The following is a 21,179-nucleotide window of genomic DNA, read 5'->3' on the forward strand; positions in this document are numbered from 1 at the left end:
AAAAAAGAGAAAAAAGTGAAGAAATTCATGCATTTATAACCTCTTCCTATACGAAGATAGGCTCATTCCACTTTCACCCAACAAGTAGGACAGAGAATTCGCAAAAGCAGATGGAAACAGTGGGAAGAGAAAAAAAAATGAATGGGGAAGGAGACATAACAAAGGTAGCAGTGAGAGAGAAACGTGAACATGAAATGTGAAATGCTGAAATTCAAAATGAATCATGATTCTTTCTTAAATCATACCTCACACCAACACTCGCCCTTATGATCATTCACGATGTCGTATGACCTCATTCACCTCTTCGTCTCTGAAAAATTTCGTGTGTTCCAGAAATAATGACTCAAGATTTGGGGTATAGAGGGGTCCACCATAAGAAAATGTCTTCATATTTGGGCATTCTTCAATGATTATCTCGTAACAATCAGGCAACTCAAAATAGCAAGAGCAAGAGCTTGGAGAGAAACAAGTAAGGTTGGGTAGCTTCTTAAGTATGATATACTGCAAAGATGGGAATACGATCTTAGCCTCTTTTGGCTCTACAGAATTAGAATTAGAATTAGAATTAGAATTACTCTGGATGATCTCCTCCATCTTGTTGCATTCTCTCATTTCAAGCCATGACAGACTTTGAAGGCTTCCTTCGACCATGGAAACATCCGGAAACACATATTTCATACCATTGCATTGTTTGATAATTAGATTATTCAAATCCTGAAAGCCTAAAACTCGAACATGATTTTTCCAAATGTGCTTCAGTGTCGGCAGACGATCCAACTCTACTAACAACAAATCATATTGAATTATATTATCCCCTTCGTATTCGTAATCATTTGTTGATTCGAATATCTCTTCTAAGCTGCCACATTCTCGCACAGTGAGTTTCAACAAATGAGAGAATAAGTGACTCATGTTAGATGGGATGCAATTCAATAGCTTCTCACAGCTTTTACTAACAAGGATTGTTTCTCTTGTGATGTAGCCCAGAAGCCCTTCATCTTGCTCAATACCTTTAAATGTATCTAATTTTTACAACTCCACCTGCACAATCACCAACGTACGTCTACTTTAAATTCATATTAATTAATTAATTGAGGAAATCCATATATATACTCATGCATATATGTACATACATACATACATATATACATACATACATACATACCTTGTATTTCACTGAATTTTGTATACAATGTATTGTCAAGTTAAGGTCTCCCAGTGTGCACATTGACTGCCATAATCTTCTTCTTACTTCAAGAAGGTTGGGTGTGCTTAGAGTTACATTTGTGATGTTTGGAGACTCTTCAATTATTTCTCCATTGCAACCCATCATGATGTCATAGTCGTATGCTCCTGAACTAAAACACTTTATCTTCGGCACTTCATAAAGACTGAATTCCTCTAATTGTGGCAGTAAAATCTGAACTTTATTATTCACATCCTTGTCCTCTCCAAAATCGTACAATATGATATCATAGTCATAATCTACTGAACAAACACATTCCAGATTTGGCAGATGACTAAGATCCAAAGTCTTCAATTGAGGAAATAATATCTTGATTTTACTCCCTCCTTCGTTATTCTCCTTTTCCTTTGTAACTATCTCTTCCATCATCTTGCAATGATAAACATTTAGATCTTGAAGCTGCATAAGGCTTTTGGCCATGGAATGGGAGAGCAAGCTCTTCAAACTGTTGCACTTTTCAATAGTAATTGACGTTAGCTTCAGGAAGCTTACAAGCCCTGTGATATTGGGTTTCCATATGTGCCTCAGTTTTGGTAAATTTCTCAGTTTCATCTTTTCCAACTCATAATTTGCAATGGCATCCCCTTTTCTTGTACCCACTCTTTCTCCCGATTCAAACACCTCAACTAATGAATTACATTCTGCTATTCTGAGTTTTTTCACATGTTGAAGTTGAAGCATATGTGCCTCCTTGAATGGAACAAGCTTCAAAAGTTTATGATATCTTGTCATACTCATTTTTGAGTTTTTGATGAAGTATCCAAATATGCCATCGTCATTGACCTTGCTCCACTCCAGCATCTCGGATCCTCGTAAAGCCACCTGCAAAACATTCATTAATGCATCTTCCAAAAGTATTGCCTTAATTTTATTCCTAAAATTACTAATTAATGGCAACCTAATAAACTATTAAGATTATTTTAAGTGTAACTGATCATCAAAGTTATAGTTTATGAGTAATTTATAAGAAGATGCATACAAATGCTTTAAATCCTTGTATAGTGGCATTCAGGTCTTTCCTCTGTATATGATTGCTGCTGTGTCTTTTGATCTCTATGGTGACATCTTCAAGCATAAGGGTGTCAGAAGATCCTCGTGAAAACACTTCCATATTGGGGCAATCTTTAATTTCCACTTTTTGCAATGATGGGAAGCAAAAATTATAGGAACCTTTGCAGAAGGCCTTGAGGTTAGGTAAACCTCCAAGACATAGATAAATCAATCTTGGGAAAGTAACAATCTTATTTTCACTTGTTCCTATTTCTTCTTGACATACTATTTCTTTCATGTTCTTGCAATGCCATACTTCTAACTGCTCAAGACTTGCCAAGGATGAGTGAGAGAACAAGCTGTTGATTTTGTCACAGGTTTTTATGAACAAAGATGTTAAGTTTGGGAACAAGGACCCATCCATAATTGGGTCACGTTGCATCCTTCTGTGATCTCCCTCGCATGCACCCTGCAAAATTAAGAAAATCATTTTCAAACTCTGCTATTTCATAATTCACCTTTTTCTTGCTATATTCCTTGTTCAGTAAGTAAAGCAATAAAATATTATTGTTTGAGTTTCCTCAGTTACTGTGTTTGATATATTAAATCTGTGTGAATAGAAAATATTTTTCATTTAAAAATAAAATAAAATAAATTAGGCGTATAGTGTTGTAAAAGTATGCATTTCGGTTTAAGTGAATTATTACTAATTGTCTACTTATTAACAATCAATTTTTCATCTACATGTTTGATAAAAAATATAATACCAAATACTAGCGGAAAATAACTTCATTACCCACCATGTCCTCTTGTTTGTCTGAGGAATTACAGGATTCAGAAAAGCAAAACTTCTCAAGATTTGGCAACGCTTCTAGGTGAAGAAACTCGAGTTGAGCAAAAGAGGGTATCATGACTGTTCGTCCTTCTCTTTTAGCCACAATGGTCTTTAACTTATCACACTCTTTAATTGTGATGCTTCTCAGGTTTGTCAAATTGTCTTTTTCCTCTAGCAAAAATATCCAACAAATCACATTTCCTTACATAAAGGTCTTCTAGAATGGGCATATGAGCTTTGTCTATCGTGCTCTTCATTTCCGAATTGGAAGGTACATGATCTTGTGCTAATGATACTTCCTGCAAACTCACGGGTAATGTTATTTAATAAGAGACTTCTCAAAATCATTAAAAATAATAAAGAATCTATTATTATTATTATATAAAACACATTTCAAATAACTACAACCAATGCAATTCTTTTAGAAATTGTTTTCCTCCAGAATTTTACTTTTTTATACAGATGTGTCATTGACTAATTAATTCTATTTTAATAAGTTTCAATTTTAACTTTAATTAGTTTTTTTATTTTACTTCGCAAATACAAACTTATCTCGAACTTTGAATGTTTTATTCTTTCTTCACCTTAAATTTCTAACTTCATATTCCCCAATATAATAATTTTTATACCCAAATCAATCTTAATCCATTTCAAAACATCATTTTTCAAAACTCAATTTGAATCTTTATTCAACTTTTTTTTTTCTTGTAAGGTGTTTTATTTCTATTTTTGGGATTTCTTTCTGTATATACTTTGAGAGAGGATTGGACACAAACAAAGAAAGAAAGGCAAAAGTTTGTACTGGTTCCAAAAAAAACACAAAAACTATCTTTCTCCTTTTCTTTTTTTTGTATTTCTTTTAAGTATAATATTTATTTTTATCATTCTATTCTTGGTTAGCTACCACACTTGACTATAAAACTGGTTATAGGAAGGGGGGAAAAAGCATAATGTAAATTAGAAATCTATCAAAGTACTAGAGTGATACATTTACTTATGCTTCATATCTTTTAAATTACATTTGCATATTTCTCACCATTATACCTTTGTTTTGAAAGATTAAGATGAAAGGGAAATATTACAGAAGCATGCATATACACTACTAGAAAATATATGCGAAGAGATTTCATACCTTGCTACTGGTCTTATTTGTGCTTCCTTTGCGAATAATTTTGGGCACCAATGGAATTAAACCAATAGGCAAATTAAAACACCTTGAGTTGTTTTCTTTGAAATTGGAAAAACCACCATCTTTTATGTTTGCATAACATGTGAAGTTGAGATTATCTCCCTTTGCAAGCATATGATTTGGTAATATAGATATCTCCAACATAGGACAATCATCAATCTTGAATTCTCTCAAGGATGGAAATTCTAACTCAAGCAAATCCGAAGAAGTGCTGACAAACTTCGGAAGTGTTGAAAGTGATATAGAATATAATTTACTGAACACAATAGTTGTCACTTGTGTTTTATCTTTATATTTGTCCATTTCTTTCTCTATCCCCCACCACACTAAATTTTCCATCAACTTGCAAGAGCTTACTTCCAATTTCTCAAGATTCACCATTGCTCTAACAATTGCAATAGTAAATATATGTCTTAAAGAGTCACAATTTGAGATTATTATGGAGCTCAAATTTTGAAAGCCTTCGACATAGTGTTGAACATTACCCCACATATATGTTAGACTAGCGAGGTTTGATATCTTGATTTCTTTCAATTGAGGAAACATAGTTGTCACTTGTGCTTTATCTTTATCATTGTCCTTTTCCTTCTCTATGCCCCACCCAACTAAACTTTCCATCAACTTGCAAGAGCTTACTTCCAATTTCTCAAGATTCACCATTGCTCTAACAATTGCAATAGTAAATATATGTCTTAAAGAGTCAGAATTTGAGATTGTCATGGAACTCAATTTTTGAAAGCCTTCGACATAGTGTTGAACATTACCCCACATATATGTTAGACTATCGAGGTTTGATATCTTGATTTCTTTCAATTGAGGAAACATAGTTGTCATCACTTGTGCTTTATCTTTATCATTGTCCTTTCCCTTCTCTATGCCCCACCCAACTAAACTTTCCATCAACTTGCAAGAGCTTACTTCCAATTTCTCAAGATTCACCATTGCTCTAACAATTGCAATAGTAAATATATGTCTTAAAGAGTCACAATTTGAGATTATTATGGAACTCAATTTTTGAAAGCCTTCGACATAGTGTTGAACATTACCCCACATATATGTTAGACTAGCGAGGTTTGATATCTTGATTTCTTTCAATTGAGGAAACATAGTTGTCACTTGTGCTTTATCTTTATCATTGTCCTTTTCCTTCTCTATGCCCCACCCAACTAAACTTTCCATCAACTTGCAAGAGCTTACTTCCAATTTCTCAAGATTCACCATTGCTCTAACAATTGCAATAGTAAATATATGTCTTAAAGAGTCAGAATTTGAGATTGTCATGGAACTCAATTTTTGAAAGCCTTCGACATAGTGTTGAACATTACCCCACATATATGTTAGACTATCGAGGTTTGATATCTTGATTTCTTTCAATTGAGGAAACATAGTTGTCATCACTTGTGCTTTATCTTTATCATTGTCCTTTTCCTTCTCTATGCCCCACCCAACTAAACTTTCCATCAACTTGCAAGAGCTTACTTCCAATTTCTCAAGATTCACCATTGCTCTAACAATTGCAATAGTAAATATATGTCTTAAAGAGTCACAATTTGAGATTATTATGGAACTCAATTTTTGAAAGCCTTCGACATAGTGTTGAACATTACCCCACATATATGTTAGACTAGCGAGGTTTGATATGTTGATTTCTTTCAATTGAGGAAACATAGTTGTCACTTGTGCTTTATCTTTATCATTGTCCTTTTCCTTCTCTATGCCCCACCCAACTAAACTTTCCATCAACTTGCAAGAGCTTACTTCCAATTTCTCAAGATTCATCATTGCTCTAACAATTGCAATAGTAAATATATGTCTTAAAGAGTCACAATTTGAGATTGTCATGGAACTCAATTTTTGAAAGCCTTGAACATAGCGTGGAACATTACACCACACATATGTTAGTCTACTGAGGTTTGATATCTCGATTTCTTTTAATTGAGGAAACAACAAATGTTGTAGCTGGATATTCGATTCTGAATATCCTTGCAAGTCAAACACCATCTCCAAGGAAATGCATTTTTGTAATAAAATTGTTTCCAATTTTTGGAATTGTTTCATCCAATTAGATGAAAACAACTTTGCATTTATTAGTGAGTGGGATCTGCTCAATACTTCATCATCCTTAACTATTGTTGAATCAGCTAATTCAATGGCATTACTAAACCTCTGAAAAGGTGCAACAAAATTTAGTTGGCTTAACTACTAGAAAAATCTCAATTTTCGATAGAAAATTTTCTGTAAAAATTAAAGACGAAAATTTCGACGAATTGAGTTATACAGTATAATCTCTATACATAAGCAACAAAATAAGCTATTTGATGATTATAAACATATGTCAACTAAATTATTAACTCACTGAAACATAACACTTTCAAAAATTGAACAAAAGTTCAAATGCTAAACAATATATATAATATACGTGTTTTATTTGAAAACAGAAAAAAAAAATACATTTCCCGATAATATGCTAATAGATTATTCATAATAAAAGAGATTCCTGCAATTAGATAGAATTTATTTTTTCTCAAAATATCATTATTTGATTAAATATAATATAAAAGTGTAAATAGTCTTTTTTTTAATAGTTATAACTACTTTCAAACACTCCATATGTTTTAATTATATAATTTCTTAAAATGTGAGTACTTTTAACCACCACCTAGCAAGTTCTTGCTCCCCTTCCCTTCGAACATTACTCAGTAAACAAATTTAAAGGTAATGGAAATAAAACCAATTACATGTTAAAAAAGAACAAGCATATCACAACAACATAAGATTATCAGGTACAATGTATTTCAAAAAGAAATAAGTAAATTAAATAGGCAGTGAATTAATTGATAAGCTATTAATTATCCAAAATGTATGTAATAGGTAATTTAAGTTGTATAAAGTGGTGGAAAAAGAGAGATAAAAATAACATTTTATGGTAAGTGATGCAATGCTCAAGATTGAGTTGAAAAGAATTGGTAAATAAATGACTATAAAAATAATAACTAACAAAAATAGGAAACTTACGTAATGAATTGACTGATGTGGCTCATTCAAATCACTGGTCTCACCGAAGCCAATCAAATTTGGAAGGCCATTTAACACCAATTTCTCTAAATATGAGAATTGAGGCAATGATTTCTTGACTTGGCGGCGATCAGACACATTGAATATTTCTTTTAACTTATTGAGATTATTCAGAGACAATGATTTGATCAGCGGGAAGACAGAGTAAGGTGTACTACAATCTACGATATACTCAAGATTGGGGCAAGAATCAAGCAATAGATCTTTCAGTGATTGGAGTCCACTATCATCTATTTCATAGATGATATTTTTCAAGTTCTTCACTTTCTTTAATATGAGATTTTCACATTTCTTTACCAAAGGCATGATTATTGAACTCCTACTCTTGATAGAATTGTAATCTGTAGATTGAAATTCTAATCTATTTGACTCCAAATACCCATGATGCTTAGGATTAATATAAGGGACCACATAAACCCAAAACTTTTCTAGGTTTTTAAAAATCAAATCATTGGGTAAAATTTCTACCTGCTTCCTCACATTAATGTCAAGAACCTTCAACTGTTGAGAAAGACCTTTTAACTCTTTGAAAACTGCTTCATTTAGCCTCCAGGGAAAATTTGCTACCCTGAAATAAAGTTCTTCCAACCGAGATAGTCTTGCAAAGACATTAGTAGAAATAAAGTTGAGATCATCACATCTTGTCAGATCTAATAATCTTAAAAATGATAGTTGCCCAATTTCAGTTGGAAGTTCTTTAATATTTGAGTAGGCAAAGCCTAGGATTTCAAGTTTCTTAAGCTCCTTACCAATTACGGATATATCTCCAACATCACAACCTTCTACTTGCAATGTGTGGAGGTTGACCGAGGCTTGGAATAGAGATGGTATTTTTGGAATGCACAAGTCTTGCAGAGCTAAAACTTTGAGCATACCCATACCTTGGAAGAAATGTTCAGGCCACAGATATGGTTTCTTGCTTTGCGATCGTACTTGTAAAAGTTGAAGTGTTGGACACTGCAAGCCATTTTCTAACTCCTCCATCTCATCCATGATAAGTGATATTGCATTAATATGACTCAATGTGTCTTCTTTCAGCCACTTCAATTGATGACTATATTTTACCATAATCCTATGTTCTGCTCTGGAAGCAACTGATAGGATAACATCACGAACAACATCATGTATACGAACACACTCCGGCTCATAGCTGTCCAACAACAAGAAGCATCTCTTTAGATTTCCCACCATAGCATGCACTCGATTTCTTGCTTTCCATAATGCATCAATTGATTCAAACAATCCCCAGCCTATTCCATGACGCAATAAACTTTCAATAGGAATGTCAAAGTCTTCTGGGAACAAGCTACAGAGCATAAGGAGGAATTTGTGTTCTTCACTACCCAAGAAGCTAACACTTAGCTCTATACGTGAATACACAAATTTTTGCATATCTAATAAGAAGGAAGAAGATTGGGAGTTTCTTAATTGTTCAAGTGCAACCTCCCATTTAAGCTTATCCTCATTTTCCAGTGCTCTTCCAACCGTCACAATAGCAAGGGGCAAGCCACCACATTCATTTGCAACCTGTTTTGCTATTGGATAGATATCGGGTTTATCTACAACATCACCTGCCATGTCCTGAAATAGTTCCCAAGCTTCTTCCTCTGACGAAACAGAAACTTGAAAATTCTCTTGGCTTCCCATATTTCGACACACTTTTTCATTTCTTGAAGTGAACAATATTTTGGTCTTTTTCTGATGATCTCGAGGAGGAAGTCCAATCTCCTCAAAATTAAGCTCCTCCCACACATCATCAAGCACTATTAGTACTTTATCTTCTCCCTTCAACCTTTGAAGTAACTGACTTGCTTTTGAATCACTTTCCGTTTTGAATTCCAAGCCCAAATCAGCAGCAATTTCACTTTGGATCTTCTCGTAATTTGGATTTTGGGATACCACTGCCATCACAACTACATCAAATAGCTTACTATTTTCTACAATTTTGATCAATTCTTTCACCAGTGTGGTTTTTCCTACTCCTCCCATCCCGCAAATGCTAATCCTTTTCAACTTATCATCCTTCAGTTTCTCTATGAACTCTGATATAATTTTATTTCTGGACTCCATGCTCTTGATGTCATCTGTGAAGGTAGATCCAATTCTTGATGGAGCTTTGGGGAAGGATATGTGCTGTTGAAATTTACTTCTTTCCCCTTGTAAGGTTGTGATACATTCAGTGCTTTTAGTGGCTCGCTTGCCCAATGAGTAATTAAATGCCAAATCTGGACACCGCCCACCAAAGCATTTCTTGCTCTTGTTAACTTCATTTTCATAGAATTTTTCTAACTCTTTTTCAGTAGCTTCCACATCGGAGAGCCATTTTTGCACGTCAGGTGCAATTTCATATCCCTTCCTTCTTTCTGCATCCGCCCAACCTTGCAATCCTTGTTTCATAGCCTTCAACTTGTTGTGTTCTTCCTTCAAATTGGCAGTGATTTTTTTGTGATGGATCAGATATTTGAACTGCTTCACGGTAGACTCAGCCACCAAATCTCCAAGTTTAGAGACAGCTTCAGTTGCCAGATTTGTGAGACACTCCATCTTCCTTCGTCTTTAAATTATCTCGTCATGTTCAAGTAAAATCAAATAAGGTAGAGAACAAGGAATTACAATAGGTATAGGTAATTGAAGATAAAAGTAGTACGTACTAGGCATCTTTCTAGCCAACATAATATACAGGTAATATCAGAACTAATAATCACCATCTCTTAATACTTGTTGGCAATTAATTCAAATCAAATGTAGAATTTTTACCTTAGAAGCAAACGTTTGGAAAATAAAATATATTATGTTATCTTAGTAGACTTTAGTAGGTCATCGGTAAATATTTTCTGAAAATTCTTGTTAAGCCTTATGATATAGGTCCAATTTTTGAAATCGGAGGTTTCCTCCTTCTGAACTTTCAATTACAAAAATAAATAAATTCAAAATAAAATTCAAAACTATTTGAAATTAAAACAAATGTTATAAATTTACATACATTAGTTTCAAAATATATATGTATAAAAAAAAGTTTCAAAATATATAATTTTTACCAAACATGGTTTTCAACTAGCTTAATTAATATTAAAAAGAAGTTGGATGAATATTAACTTAAGCCAGTTTGATGAATCTCAAAAGAGATTTTTCCTAAATTTTTAATAAATGAGAAAAATAAAGTGGGAGATAATTAGTTACATAATAAAATAACCTATTCAAATATAAATTAATTGGTTTAAAACTAACTTTTTTCCCGAATATATTTACGAATGTGCTTTGATTTAAAACTGATCTATCAGTTTGTTTTTATAACAAAATAAATAATTGCCTTAGCCTCACAAAAAAATGCCACGTTCTTCAGTTTTGAAAATATTTTTTTTGGCTCCAAGTTTTAAATTTTATTTATCATACATATCTTATAAAATAAATGAAAATATGTTATATTATGTAATAAAAAATGATGAACTGTTCACTATATAACGATCTTTTAAAGAAAGGTGAGAAAAAAGATTGGAGAGGTTATTTACGTTAATCTATGTTAATTATAAATAAATTTAGTTTTAATAAAAAAAAGGGGAAGAATGCAATACATGCAATATTAAATTAGGGTGAAATATCATATGCTAAATTATATGAATTAGGACGAAAAAAACAACTTAATTAAAACAACTTTGCGGGGGGGGGGGGGGGGGGGGGGGGGGTGTTGTTTTAAAATACACTTCAACCAAATTATTTTAAGAGTAAATATCATTTTCGGTCCTCAGCAAATTCTACGATGCCCGTTTTAGTCCCTAGCAAATAAAAAGGCCCATCGTGGTCCCTAAGAAATACAAAATGAACCCATTTTAGTCCTTTTGAGGACTAATATGGACCTTTTTTGAAATTGTGAGGGACCACGATTTCAACTAAATTGGTCCATTTTGAATTTCTTAGGGACCAAAATGAGCCTTTTTATTTGCTAGGGACTAAATCAAGGATCGTAAAATTTGCTGAGGACCAAAAAAAGATATTTACTCTTATTTTAATGATGTAATCAAAAGTTGTTAATAATTCAAAATATCCTTTTTTAGAAATTTGTTTTTCCAAATGGTTTGATAAATTTTAATGGTTATAAATATACTATAAAAGGATAATGAATATGCTATATACATGTTACTATACCATGTACAGTTATGCACTCTACTTGCTATATTTTACTTGAGTTATGCGATGAAATATTTGTAGCATACCTCATAGAGTGTATTTAACAATTATTTATATATATTATAGTAAACTAATATTGGATATGACTTTATTTGAATAATTATATGTATGATGCACATTCAAATGTTATATTATTAGGAATAATACGTATTGGACACAGAGCTTTTTATTGCATCCTTCATAAAACATATTTAATAGTAATTGATTAATGTGAGCATTAAACCTAGAGTTTTTTCTTATATGTATGTGCTACCTAGAGTTATTTGTAAACTTTGAGATGTTGATTTAGAAAATTTGACTAATTATGCTTTTCAAATAATTAAGGAACCTCGTAGGAAAGTTCAAATGCCAAGAGTGAGCATTAAAGCTAGAAAATCAAAGATCTTAATTATTCTCGACCGATAAAAGGAGGATGATAAGATCGTCCAAACATTTGATAGATTTGAAGAGAAAATATTTTTGGAAACTTGGATTGCATAAAGCTAAATGACTAGATTTGTCAAATTTTCTCTTATAGGCTTTTATCCTTTACATAGATAGAGGTTTTACAATAAGAGAGCTCAAATATGTTTTTGATCTTTGAAAATATTTTCAAACATGCTAAAATTCTCAATAAACGTGGGCTGAAATGCTATTGATAATGATAGTTCATTATGAAAAATAGTCATATGCTTGAGTTTGGACAAAACTTACTTTTAGTCACTATTTTAATCATAATTTTCAAAATACTTTGAGTTTGGACTTAACAAACTTTTTATTGAAAATAGATTTAAAGCTTTCTCTAAGAGTAATCATTTGCTTACTTGCCTTACCCCCTTTTTTTTTTACTAAGAAGATAGAATTTCATTTCATTTCATTAATTTTGTAAAGGTATCAATATTTTGCACAATAATATTCCATGAAGCAAATGAAAGACCAACTCATAAACATGCAAGTTATCTTGACATAAATATCCTATATATATGCATTAAAAAACAAAACAAAACACTATCTACTGCTGTGTAGTTTACTCAGCATGAATAATAAACAAACACATAGGAGGCAGAGGTTACTTGGGGGAAAATAACATTATTGAGAAAGGATATTTTTAATTTGACTGAGTTACAAATTATCAATTTGAATTTCTCCATTCACTATTTTTAAAATTTCTTTGGCAATGATCACTTTATATATAAATACTAAAAAGAATAAGAGAGAGAGAGAGAGAGAGAGAGAGAGAGGATAAACCGGTTACTAGTACGGATTAACCTGTTTATGCTTATTTATTTAATTAAATACGTTGACTGAGGATCAGCTGTTACTTTATGGATCCAACCTATCTATTATTGTTGTCTGACATATTGATATTTATTTTAACTCGGATTAATTTATGTCAAATTCAAGCCACTTATTAGATGCTTGATTCGAAATTATTCTATATTATATGTAAGGACTAAGGACAGAAATTGTCACCCCCTGAAAATCATTGCTATGCTGATAAAATTGTATCTAAATTCATTTTTTTAAAATGGAAATTTGTTTCATAATACACGCAAAGGGAAAATAAATATCAAGGACGAAGCAAAAAAAAAAAATTAACAAACACAATCCAAGCAAAAAATAAAACTAAAAATAGGAGGGGAAAAAAACTTACTTGAGTGAGTAGTCTCGAGGGAAAGCAGAAATATATATAGTAGCTTTTTGAGTGAAGAAGAGGAGCAGATGCGAGTTGAGAGAAAAAACAGGAGAGCCAAAGTAAGTTCTAATAGTAACCAGCCCCTTAGCGAATTGGGTCTGCTTACGACAAAGAACACTTAGACCAGCTTTACGTGAAACTTGGCTTCAGGAAATTAAGTATGTATTTCATAGAACAATGAACAAGGTGAAGAATATTAAGTTGAGTTCTGATGATATATATATATATATATATACAACTAATGTAAGGGTCCTTTGATTCTAATACCTCAACCAACCCACAAGCAACTTAAGGCCTAAGAAAAGGATTTGTCCTTCGCACATTTGAAGGGGGAAAACAAGACAGAAATTTTAAATTCGTCCAATAGATGATAATGTCAGTCTTATTAATACTAACCCAACACACTTAACAAAAATAATTCTGAGAATCGCAAGTTTCTACGCATAATATTATAATATGTATTTTCTTTTTGTATAAAATCAGTACATGTAAAAGCAACATATAATAAATATTAATTGATGTATCATATATGTAATAATATTATATATTGACTTGTTTTCACACATGCTGGATATTAATTTATTTATTTTTCACATAAAAAAAAATATTATTACTATGATAGTTATTAACTTTCACACTAGATATTTTGGCCTATATAAAATAGGCTTGAGCAAGTTCTAAACACACCAAAGAAAAGTATAACAAATATTTTAGAGAAAGAGTTAGAGAATATAGAGAGAAACTTCAAGTGAGAGCATTTCTAGAGTAAGGGAGTTAGAGAAAATGATTTTATAGGGAGATAATTTTTATAATACTCCAGATTTTTTTAGTGGATTTCTAAGAGCTTTTCCTTTTGATTTTTCCCAGTTGTAAAATCTTTTGCGTCATTAGTATTTGTATGTTTTGTACTATTGATTTCTTTGCGGTTGAAATTACTGTAAAGAACCTTGACATACACCACTCCAAAAGCTAGCTCAAAGGGTGAGAGTGTCCAAGGCCTTGTAAAGGCCACATTAGTTGCCCACACAATCAATGTGGGACTATATATCTCAACACGCCCCCTCACGCAAGGGCCTTTAGGCTAGAAGCGTGAAAATTGCACAGGCCCAATTTTTGGTTTACCTTTTTTGCTTTTTATTTTAAATCCACTTTAAAGTGGGGAACGGTGAGGCTCTGATACCATGTAAAGAACCTTGAGATACACCACCCCAAAAGCTAGCTCAAAGGGTGGGAGTGCCCAAGGCCTTATAAAGGCCTCCCGCTTTAAAGTGGAATTAAAAATAAAAAGCACAATAAGGTAAATCAAAAATTGGGTCTGCGCATAATCCACGCTTCAAGCCCAGTGTGCTCTCGTGTGAGGGGACGTGTTGAGATATATAGTCTCACATTGGTTAGATGTGCAACTAATGTGACCTTTATAAGGCCTTGGGCACACTCGCCCTTTGAGCTAACTTTTGAGATGGTGTATCTCAAGGTTCTTTACAATTACAAATAAAGTTAATTTATTAATATATAGCGTTAATATCTAGGAAAGTGACTCAAAAGGCATGCATATGAAGTTCAATAATTATCCTTATATAATTTTTTGTTTATTATTCTTTTTGTTTGATTTACTTATGTTAAATGCAAAATAAGAGACAAATTTGTGATCGTACGTATCCTTATAATACTTGGCTCACGAAAAGAAGAAAATGAACTTAGCGTGCAAACGATGCATTACTAAACATCAAAGAAAAGAAAGTAATGTTAAAAGTTGCACTCATGGTATATCTTGGAGTTAAGAGAAGGATACTAATTGCAAAAGATAGCCAGATTCTGTTATCTTCTATCATTATTAATTAAAAATGATATATGCATGATAGATTGATAGGAAGGAAATTATACAATTCTTTTCCCCAAAAACTAAAAGAAAGAAAGAAACGAAATGAGTGAGAAATGAGAATATGTATCGCTGTACCTTGTAGTGAAGGAAGGGATATATACAGTGGAAAAAACAGAGAGAAAGTAAATCAAAGTCCAAAACTAAATTTTGGTCAAAAATCAATACAAAACAGATGTGACCGATAAAAAAAAAAAAAAAAAAATAGTCAAAATAAATAGATATATCAATTTGCAAGAGAACACAAATTCCGTGCGATTGTGAATTGTATCCATCAATGTAGATACAATTCGTGTAAAAAGAAAGAGTGGTAATACTCATTTTGAATATTAAGGATGAAATTCCAGTTTTTCTTCAATTTACACCATTAAATAGAATAGGCCCCTTGTAGATCAAAAGGAAGCCAAATTAATGTTATTTATCACCATATACATTATTTTCACTTTATAAAAATTGCAACCAAATTATTGGGGTTAATCATGTGCAAAATGCAAGAATGAAAGTGGACAAATCACAAGCGCGGCTTCGGTCACTCTTATTTGCCAACTTACCTTTAGCATTGTCCTCACCATCATGGGCCTCCTAATCACCATGCTCAACTCATCATGCAGCAAAAGATATTCCAAATTTCAAAACACAAGAATACAGAGCAAAGAATTGGCCATTAAATTTGGAGTACAAAAGTTCTTCAGCAGCATTTTAACTAAAACGTAGGATATGAAATATTGGGGAAATATTGAGTTGTAACAATCAACTAAGGATATGAAAAAATAAAATAAAAAAATAATATTTAAGAAAACACAAAAACATGGTCAATTATTCCTCTTGATGACAACTCTGAAGAGAATTTTTTAAAAGATGGTAATGAGCCAACCATAATTTGTTTGAATAATTGTCTATGACTCTACTTCACTTAATTGGTCCGGAAATTCAAAAATTGATAATATATTGACAAAAAAATGTCTCATAATCCATTACTTGGTTATGCAGTCCAATCAGGTCAATAAATTGAATAGTAGTACCAGAGTTTCAAGAAAGTAAAAGGAATGATTCTTCTATTTCAACCATTGGCAATGATATTCTATAATATCAATTATTAGTGTTTGTTGTTTTTAAGTGATAAACTCGTGTGAGATATGGGGTTTTAATTTCTTGCTCAGTTATGTGCCGAAACCCATGAGATTGAAGGTTTTTTTTGTTTCAGCACTCAACCAAGCCAGAAATCCCCAAGCCTCACATGGATTCATCACCTACAGAGCACAAACAACAAACTCTAAAGAAACCAAAAATAATTGCATGCAAGACAAGACAACGGTTACGGATGTATTTCATGTTTTTTTGAAGAAGAAGAAAACCTAGCAGAGGCTTTTCGGTAACACAAATAGTATTGTAAATTTGAAAGAATTAAAGGTCATACAAATAAATTAAATTAACCTATTCCAACACCAAACCTATGCAGGAAAGGTTATACAAATATCCCCACAACCAAAAAAATGAGATTGAAAAGTTTGGTATAGAAAATGTTGGGGAATGGATTAATCAGGCCAAGTCACTCTATTTTTAGTTCACTTGTCCTTAAATGCCCATATGCAGTTGCTTCGATTCACTCATTGGGTCACATCATTTTTAGCTTCGAGTGTGTGTGTGTGTGTGACTTCCTTGTCCTATCAAGCTACTACATGAGATAAATTCGGATTTCGGAATTATGCTAAAAAGAAAGTGGGAGATAATTAATTACATAATAAAACTATTCATTCAAATATAAATTAATTAGTTTAATAGTAACTTTTTTCCTGAATATATTTATGAATGTGCTTTGACTTTAAAACTAATAAAATAGGAATTAGTTTTTTAAATTTAAATAATATAATATCTTAAAAATAAATGGAAATATGGTATATTATATGCAATAAAAAATGATGAACTGTTCCTTATATAATTATCTTTTCAAGATAGGTGAGAAAGAAGATAAGAGCTGGTACTTTTGAATTTTGATAATCTAAGTTAATTATAATTAAATAATTTTAATTTCAATAAAAAGGGGAAAATGCAATATACTTAATATTAAATTAGGGTGCAATGTTTTGTGCTAAATTACATGAATTAGGATAAAAATGCAACGTGATTAAAATATTAGGGGGTAAAATGCATTTTAACCCAAATTATTTTAGTTATTTAATAAAAATTAATAATTAACAAATATATTCAGTAGAGTTTTTTTTCCAAATGGTTTAATAAGTTTCATTAATGACTAAATATATTATAAAAGGATAATGAGTATGTTATACACATGTTAATAAAATATGTTATACCAGATTACCAAAAAAAAAAATTGTTACGCACTTGATCAGTTCAAGAAATGTTGGCCCTGTGTATACCGAGTTGAGCCTGGTCCAAGTGGTGCTTATAGTGATATTACAACTGGAATTGGGAACAATGGCAAAGGATGACTCCGCGAGATGGTTGCGCTAGTATTAGAGATCTCTGCTTGGTTGGGACAGATGGTGAAGGTACTTGCAAGACACATTCACGTTCAAGTCCGTGTTTGATTAATGAGCTTAAGTAATAATGGTGAAGATGGTCATACAACGACTTTGTGCCTTTTTTATATAGCAACATCATGACATGCTTATGCCTCCTTAATATGGCGGCATTCAATCACATTGGTGAGTTTATGTGGCTTCTAGTACTTGTCTTTTGATCATCGGCAGTTGAGGAGGCCTAAAAACTCTGTGCTGCTATTATTCCAACTGTGTCCTTAAGTCTTTATTATTGGGTTTCTTGGGCTATTTATTGGATTGGACCTTTCATCTCACTTAGTATGGGTCCATATCAACACTCTACTTTACTATATTTTAGTTTATTCATGCAATGAAATATTTGTCACATCCTTATAGAATGTATTTAATAATTTTTTATATCAATTACTATGAACTAATATTATATACGATTTTATTTGATTAATTATATGAATTATGCACATTAATGTTATATTATTAGAAATCATACATATCGGACAAGGAATTTTTTATGGCATCTTTTATAGAACATATTTAGATTGGATGTGGTTGAGACTCTTATATGCATGCTGTACTGACTAGAGTTATAAATTTTGAGATTGAGTTATAGAATTGTACTATGTTTTTCATGTTAGCAATCTTGTCTAAGATAGTTCAAGTGCCAAGAGTGACCATTAGTGCAAGCAAGTGAAAGATCTTAAATTGTTCTCAACTTAAAAATTAGGAATGATAAGATTATCCAAATATTTGATAAATCTGAAGAGAAACTATTTTTAAAAGCTTTACTTGCATTAAGAAGCCAAATTACTATATTTTTTATATTTTTAGGGTTTTCTCCTATCCAACAATACATTGGGGTTTTACGACAAGAAGTTCAAATATGTTTTTAAACTTTAAAAATATTTTTAAACATGCTAAAATGCTCGGTGAAGTTTAGAAAAGTTAATGATAGTGGTAACTCAAAACAATGAAAAATAGTCAGGTCTGAGATTATAAAAAACTCAATCCCTAGTTTCATCAGTACTTTTAAAATACTTAAAGTTCATATTAAGAAAAAATGTCAACAATAGACATGTATGAAATACAAGTTCTGTGACCATGTCGTGAAAACATGGTACCATTAACCATTTCTTACATGCACCAGTTTAGGTTGCAAAGTAACACTATTCACTATAGTTTATAAGCCATACAATGAAGGACCATAAGTTTACACTCTACAAACCAATATAGATAATAAACAACTGCAATTTAAGACATTCATTCTTGGCATCAAACATGCACTTCTTGCGAATTTGACAGTCCTTCCATATAGAGAATTACACATGAAAATAGAAGGAAGCAACGGGAAACATTGGCACACCAATATTTCAAATCCATGTAGAGAAAAAAATTTGATCAACAAATAAATATAGCCCCACATTCCAAATACTAAAATTCTACCAAATATGACCATCAATTTGTTAACTCCATAATGGCAGCAACAATGTCGCCATTGGCAGCTTTGAGAGCTTTAACTGCTCTTGATCTTGTCACACCAGCTTGAGTCATCACCAACTCAATATCCTTGGGATCTACATCAGTCTCATCCACATCCTCATCATCTTGAGCAATACTAGAGGATTCAGGCTTCAATCCCACGTTACTCAAATTAGGAGCCTTGAACTGCTCAGCAGCCTGATTTTGTAGCTGTGAGCTCAAGTCTTCAATCTTAGCTTCCCCAAATATAATGTATGTGTCAGAAGTTGGGCTCTTGAAAACATCTGGTTTTGAGATAACGAACAGGATCTAAACAAACAAAAGTCCAAAAATTCAGTTTTGACCAAAATACAAAATAGATGTGGCAATTAAAAACTCGTCAAAATAAATAGATATGTCAAAGGCTAACATTCTTGCTCTTCTTGACCGTCACACGACTGACACCGGTGACAGGTTTCATTCCAAGTTTAAGCATTGCCTTGCGACTCTTCTTTTCACTTCTGGTCTGCTTGGACCTACCAGATACATCACCTTCTAGACCTGCAATATAACACAAATTCCTCGAGATTGTGAATTGTATCCATCACTGTAGGTTCAAATCATGCAAAAAGAAACAGAAGTATTAACTCAGTTGTACAAAACTGAGAACCATCACAATCTACATGCATTTTCATTTTTATTCTGATACATATTAAACTAATAGTGATTTCTAAATCAAAGCACATGAAGGTATAACTTATTATGGGAAGCAAAAATATTCAAATTACTAATACAGAAATTTTTAATCAAACAGAACAATTAACAACTTTGTGAACCATGATGATTAACACCGTGTAAAACAGCGCCCCAAATAAAAGAAAATAAAATTGAAAAATATTGACCAAAATTTGCAAGAGCCAATTTCTTAAATTAAAAAAAAAAATACAATAGGTCACTTGTAGAACAAAGGCAAGCCAAATTAATATGATTGGGCGTTTACATTATTTTTACTTTATACTAATTCCAACCAAATTATTGGGGGAATGTACTGAACATTGTCCAGATGCAAGAATAAAAGTGGGCAAGTCATAAGTGCTACTTCAGTCAATCTTATTTGCAACTTACCTTCAGCATTGTCATCATCCTCATCATCATCATCGTCATCCTCTTCCTCCTCATCATCGTCATCATCCTCAACTACAGGCTCATCATGCTACAAAAGATGTTACTCAAAAGTTCAAAATACTAGAAAACAGAGCAAATAATAGGCCACTAAATATGGAACAAAGAAGTTCTTCGGCAGCTGCTATATTTTAACTAGAAATAGTAATCATGGCAAAATATTGAACTGTAATAATCAACTAAGGTTATGAAGAAAAATAAAAGAATAATATTTATAGACACAATTTGCCATGTTAATTTAAACTGTCCTTCATGGACAGAGATTAAATTCCTTTACAAATATAAGTGTTCCATCTTTTCTAAAGGTTGTGTTATCCTTTTATTGATTTGAAAATTACACTCTCCTTTTTAACTGAAACCTTCTAATTTCGACTCTCTTCCATGTCTCAAATTACTAATCCAAACTCTAATTAACAATAATGACTCAGCCACTCAATTCCAAAAAAAAAATAATCACATCAAAAAACAGCAGGCAAACAGCATTTAGAAAATCAAAGCATTCTGAAACCTCAATCTTCTCAGATCAAACACTAAACGCAAACCTTTAACAAACCCCTTTACAACCCACAAGACACAGAACCATAAAACAGGTTAATTGATGAATTAAAAAGAAGGAAAATATTGCACAAAACCAATATGAACCAAAGCATTTTTTAAATCCAATTATAATCCACAAAGAACACTGTAACACAAAAATTACAGTTAAGAACAGAACATGTGTGGGTGTAAATTACATGGATCTTTTGCTGTTCGAGGAGTGCTGCAAGAAGCTCTTCTTGAGTCTCAGCAGTCATAGCGATTTATCGGTGTTGTCGGAAATGGATTCTGCAGTAGATCCAACACAAGCAACAACCTTAAACCCTAGAACTACGTTTTATACCCATAATTCGGGTCGACCCGATTTTAACCCGTTGCTGCAGTCCTGTCCCTTTTTTTCAATGCGGTTCTT

General features: G+C 32.3%; 1 protein-coding gene and 1 pseudogene across 3 annotated transcripts; both read right to left on the reverse strand.

Annotated features, from left to right (window-relative positions):
• Positions 1 to 270: 270 nt before the first annotated feature.
• LOC133312693 (uncharacterized) lies at positions 271 to 9,879 on the reverse strand (annotated as a pseudogene).
• An 8,828-nt stretch (positions 9,880 to 18,707) lies between these two features.
• LOC133312712 (nascent polypeptide-associated complex subunit alpha-like protein 1) lies at positions 18,708 to 21,118 on the reverse strand. 3 transcript variants are annotated; one of them, XM_061513960.1, is made up of 4 exons: positions 20,965 to 21,118; positions 20,174 to 20,261; positions 19,479 to 19,600; positions 18,708 to 19,378 (listed from the first exon to the last, which is right to left on the reverse strand). In XM_061513960.1, exons 1-4 carry the CDS (start codon positions 21,022 to 21,024, stop codon positions 19,046 to 19,048), a joined length of 603 nt encoding a protein of 200 aa, XP_061369944.1. In that variant the 5' UTR covers positions 21,025 to 21,118; the 3' UTR covers positions 18,708 to 19,045. The 3 variants fall into 3 exon arrangements, with proteins under 3 accessions (XP_061369944.1, XP_061369943.1, XP_061369941.1); XM_061513959.1 differs by having other exon boundaries at positions 18,738 to 19,378; positions 19,479 to 19,603; XM_061513957.1 differs by having other exon boundaries at positions 18,748 to 19,378; positions 19,479 to 19,609.
• Positions 21,119 to 21,179: the final 61 nt, after the last annotated feature.

This window comes from Gastrolobium bilobum, unplaced genomic scaffold, assembly GCF_033153095.1.
Source record: "Gastrolobium bilobum isolate Gb01-03AN ecotype WA unplaced genomic scaffold, APGP_CSIRO_Gbil_v1 utg14484, whole genome shotgun sequence".
Taxonomy (NCBI): Eukaryota; Viridiplantae; Streptophyta; class Magnoliopsida; order Fabales; family Fabaceae; genus Gastrolobium; species Gastrolobium bilobum.

Bases quoted from the DNA above. Each gene is read 5' to 3' on its own strand.
- LOC133312712 (XM_061513957.1), bottom strand. From the start codon at position 21,024: ATGACTGCTGAGACTCAAGAAGAGCTTCTTGCAGCACTCCTCGAACAG. The intron at 20,262-20,964 runs GTAATTTACACC...CATCTTTTGTAG, and splicing joins TCGAACAGCAAAAGATCCAT to CATGATGAGCCTGTAGTTGA. The intron at 19,379-19,478 runs GTTAGCCTTTGA...TTGTTTGTTTAG, and splicing joins CGGTCAAGAAGAGCAAGAAT to ATCCTGTTCGTTATCTCAAA.